The sequence below is a fragment of the Nicotiana tabacum genome, chromosome 7 (genome assembly GCF_000715075.1).
Source record: "Nicotiana tabacum cultivar K326 chromosome 7, ASM71507v2, whole genome shotgun sequence".
Taxonomy (NCBI): domain Eukaryota; kingdom Viridiplantae; phylum Streptophyta; class Magnoliopsida; order Solanales; family Solanaceae; genus Nicotiana; species Nicotiana tabacum.
Window position 1 is genome coordinate 44,870,656 of NC_134086.1, and position 4,579 is coordinate 44,875,234.

Below are 4,579 nucleotides of genomic sequence, written 5' to 3' on the forward strand. Positions count from 1 at the left end.
ACACGCTATACATTGCCAAATGTAAGGTTTTTTTCCATGTTCACGAGGTTTCTTGTTTGTCGTATGTTACTCTATATTTTGGCCGGTAGCCGCTGTTACGATACCTACTTTCTTATCTGTACAGTTTTCGTTATCTTCAAAACCAAGGAGAAACAATATCGTAATTATCTATTTTCCTTATCCAGGCGAAATTATGATTTGAAGTTTGTAGCTTTTAAACTTGCGGTTGAATGCATAATTTATTTTAATTGTTGAATTCACAATTATATATTGATATGTATTTAATAAATATTTTAATATAAATATACAGTTTAAATAAAAATTATTGAGTTCGTTCAAACCTAATTTTGTAGCTTAGCCCTGGTTTGTTGCTTGGCGGAATTGTGTTATTAAAAACTTGGCCCAGTTTTGTCTTTATAAGGCAGGTTTGTCACTTATATGTAAGAAAATCAGAGATTCTAAGATATCGACTTGTCCATCTTTGGGTACATGACAAATCTTGGGAGCAATTTAGTTTGAATCATATGCCTGATTTGAAAGAATTAATATCAATCTATTTCAAAAACGTTATGATCAGTTCTCTTAACCTAGTCATCTTTGTATACCAAAAAATGTGAAAAACATGAACAATGCTGCTTTACATTTCTATATTGGTGTGCCTATTCAATGAATATTTTGTTTCAAAACTTAGTGTTCTTCAATTGGCTGATCAAAACTATTAACTAGTATAACACAAAGGTTTTGGTCTAGCGTGAAGCAAGTGAAAATCATGAAACATCATGTTCAAATCCAAATCTACACATACAGCTACTAATTGATTTTTAACAGGTAGAATAGTCAAAGGACGGAACCACAACATGTTCCATCCTCTTCCTCCTCCCTTTTGTTTACTTAAGAAATTTGAACTAATACAATCAAAATGTAGATATCTTGGTCGTTACTATCAGCGTCCAACTAAGAAAAAATAAGAGATATTACTTAGGGACACCAATAACGAGGAATCCAATGAAATCCCACAAGTAAAATTTAAAAAGGGTAATGTGTACGCAAACCTCATCTCAAGAATACTACCTTTTAACCGCAAAATACGAAAACCAATCACCCTTGTAATTCATGAGCTTTCAAAATAAAATCATAGTACTCGACAAGGGAATATTTGCAGAGAGACATCATTTCCTGCGGCTCATTTTGCTCTTCAAGCTCAAGAACAAACAAATAGCAGAATATCACAAAGTTATTTTCATAATTTATGCCAAGGACTTTCTCATACTAGTTATTATAATAAATATATAACAGATAAACCGAATGATTGCAACTTTCAGCTACAACCAACTTATCACTAACAAATGTGTACTACTAGCACTAGAATTTCTAAGTGATATACATAAGATGATGTCCAAATATATACATAGAATCTGATCCTAAGCTGTTTGCTTCTGGAGATTATTACCAGTAAGCGATTCAGCACGTTCTTCCTGTTTCATTGGCTGATCATCTGAATCCAATTCTGGTTGATTAAGGTTCCGAACGAATTGAGTGAATGAAGGGAAATGTTCAGGAGAAAAGAAATCAGCACCCATTCTTTGATATGTGAACAAGCTCATGACTTCTTTTTCACCTGACAAGTTCTTTATTTGTTCGAAACCATTTGAGGCATTTGCAACCATTGAGTTTTGCCCCAAGATTTCCACTCCGTGCTTTCTGCAAGATGCTGCGATTTGAGCAAGCAATAACTCCGGGCTCGAAAGGGATTCATTCGGCTGGTGCTGGTCTGAAAGATCCATCCCGGGCAAGATAATTTGGCACGAGTGCTTTGCGAGCATCTCAATAACAGCTTCATAACCATCTCTGTTGACTGTGTTATAGAAACCGGCTGTTAGCTCGCTAGGGTGGGATTGGGTTCTGTACCAAGAGTGCACAAGGGGAATTTTGCCACAAATCGAGATTGGAACGTCATTGAAAGTTTCAGAGGCAAGAGAAAGAAGTTTGCTTCCATGTGAAATCAGCTGCCCCGAGTACCAAGAAAGGAAAAAGTCACCATAAGTCGTGCCCCAAGAACCTCCATGCTCTTTGAAGAAGTTGCTTGACATGGGTGGTTGATCATAACCAGGGGCGTCATGTGGACCGCCCAACCCCCACAGAGGATTTCCACTGTTTTCAGCATACTGTTTGAGAGAACTCAACATGTATTCATCATAACACTGGAATTCACCAGCTCCCTGATGATTGTTCATTTTAGATGGATTGTGATGAGAAGGATAGCGAAGCTCACCTTCTGGTCCTAGACCAAAGGAAATTCCCTGAAAGATGACAAAATTTAGCCACTGATGAGTTTGACATCAATAGGTCACTTTAACTATAACTATAGGCAATCATTCATAAAAGCGAGATTAGTAACATTGACAAAAAATCAGGTAACTTACTACAACGGCAACAGGTTAAAATATACTAATAGTATAGATTCTTTACAATCTCAATGTATGTAAGTTAAATCCGATATAACTATAATGCTCAAAAGATTAAATGTTAAACTGAACAATTCATACCGTGATTGTGGAACCCATGAATGGGGAAAACGCATCTTTGAAGCTCTCACAGAACTCTCTGTATACTTGAACTGGAGTCTTTCCATCAAGAACAGGAGCATCAGTAACCGCGAATGAGAGACAATCTTTATAGAGTTGTCCTGACCGATCCTTAAAGAAGATACTAGGGTCAGATTCACCAATCCGAGAAACCCATTCTGGAAGTGGGATTTTCGGTTCCTCTGATGCATGGAAGCAAAGTGAGACATGAAGATTAAGACCCAGTTTTTGGATCATTTCAGTAAGCGCAAGGTAACCTGTCCAATCATACTTTCCCCTGGCTTCCTTCTCAACCACTCCCCACCAAACGGGGAGTTCTATGCCATCTACACCGAGTAACTTCAACGCTTTTAATCCAGCTGCAATTGCTCGAGCATGGTTTACCGTATTAGCACTTGAAACAGCATCAAGTGGCAATCCAACAAATAGTTTCACCCCATCATTCTGCGAAGAGCAAGAAAGTCAATATAGCAATAGAACAGTGATTTCAAAAGCAAAAAGTGCAAACAAAAGAAGATTACAAGGTCCATGAGGCTTGAAGCAAACAAAATCCATGGGGTTGAAGCAAAAGCGGGAAGTGAAGCGCACAATTAACGGAAAAAAATATCAACATATGTTGGATTTTAATATTATAATAATAGATCGTGATTAGCATAACCAATTTTAGCATCCAATATACAATAACGTTGATACTAATCCAATTTCTCAAAGTTGATTTTCAGAAAAGCGATCATTCTCGTTGGGATCACTTTGCCGCCGTTGATTAAAGAGCGCACATCTCTGAAGCGCATAACTTCACTAATGAAGCGATAACTTTTCACTTCCATAGCTTCATCGCTTTAAGCGACAAAGCGATGGCTTTTATAACATTGCTATAGATCATGCAGAATTCACAAGTACAAGAAAATACAACATGGCAAGAAGAACTGGTATTGGCCTACAAATTCATCAGCAAATAAAAGTGTCATACGTTGTTCTATTGACATTCCTAATTGCTGAACTATTTACGATTTTTGAACTCATAAATTCAAGCTCAGTGTTATCTTCAACAGTCTAAACTCCTAAGAGACAAAAGTGGCCCCCTTTTAACTAATCTAAATGCAACAACGCACTCATCATGGTACTGCAGAAGGCAACTCAATAGTCGAACTAAATGCTTTACAAAGCAACGTTAAATGTTGTATTCACACATCCATAAACAAAAGACTAGGACAATTCAAACCATAAGAAATCATATTTATTGCTTAAGGAAACAATGCACGCTCCATTAGCTTGATTAGACTGGCGAAAACACCACAGGATACAATAATATGTTACTCTCTAAAATTTACATTGTCAACTATATATCTGGATTTCAACCAAAAAACACCATTTTACTTCCTATTTACTTTTTCCCCAAATATCCAAAGCATTCTAAGTCCTTTTTTCATCACAATTTATAGCTACAAAGCTCGCTGTTCCTTGAGCCGAGGGTATATCAGAAACGCCCTCTCTAGGGGTAAGGTCTACGGGTAAGATCTGCATACACGCTACCCTCCCCAGACCCCACTTATGGGGTTACACTATATTTGTTGTTGTTATAGCTACAAAGCCTCAAATTTTAAAGCAAAAACAAGACAATTAACATATATGCTGAGAAGGTCACATTTACCAATCTTTTTTTTTTCATACAAATGAAATAATAATAGTACTAATAAACTAGAACCCAAGTGAAAAAGAAGAAAAAACAGTTAGCTTACCGGCTTAGATTTTCTGTTGCTAGAATCTTCCTCTGATATAACTGGTTCAAGTTGTGAACAAGCAGAGGCTTTCAAACTGAATCCATTCAAAGATTTTAAAGGCCATTTAATATTTTGGCCAACACATACTTTTGAAATCTTCACAGAAGAAGAGATCTTTGAATTTAAATTCTTGGTAAAACTACAATTACCAATTTCTCTGCAACCCACATCACTTCTACCCAAATTCACCTGACCAATCACTGAAACCTCCAT

The 4,579-nt window shown here is 36.6% G+C and overlaps 1 protein-coding gene across 1 annotated transcript; it reads right to left on the reverse strand.

Annotated features, from left to right (window-relative positions):
- Window positions 1–1,421: 1,421 nt before the first annotated feature.
- On the reverse strand, window positions 1,422–4,579 carry LOC107827956 (inactive beta-amylase 9-like). The gene is given in 3 exon segments (NM_001326191.1): window positions 1,422–2,300; window positions 2,547–3,029; window positions 4,325–4,579. Coding segments are annotated over 3 exon segments (1,617 nt in total).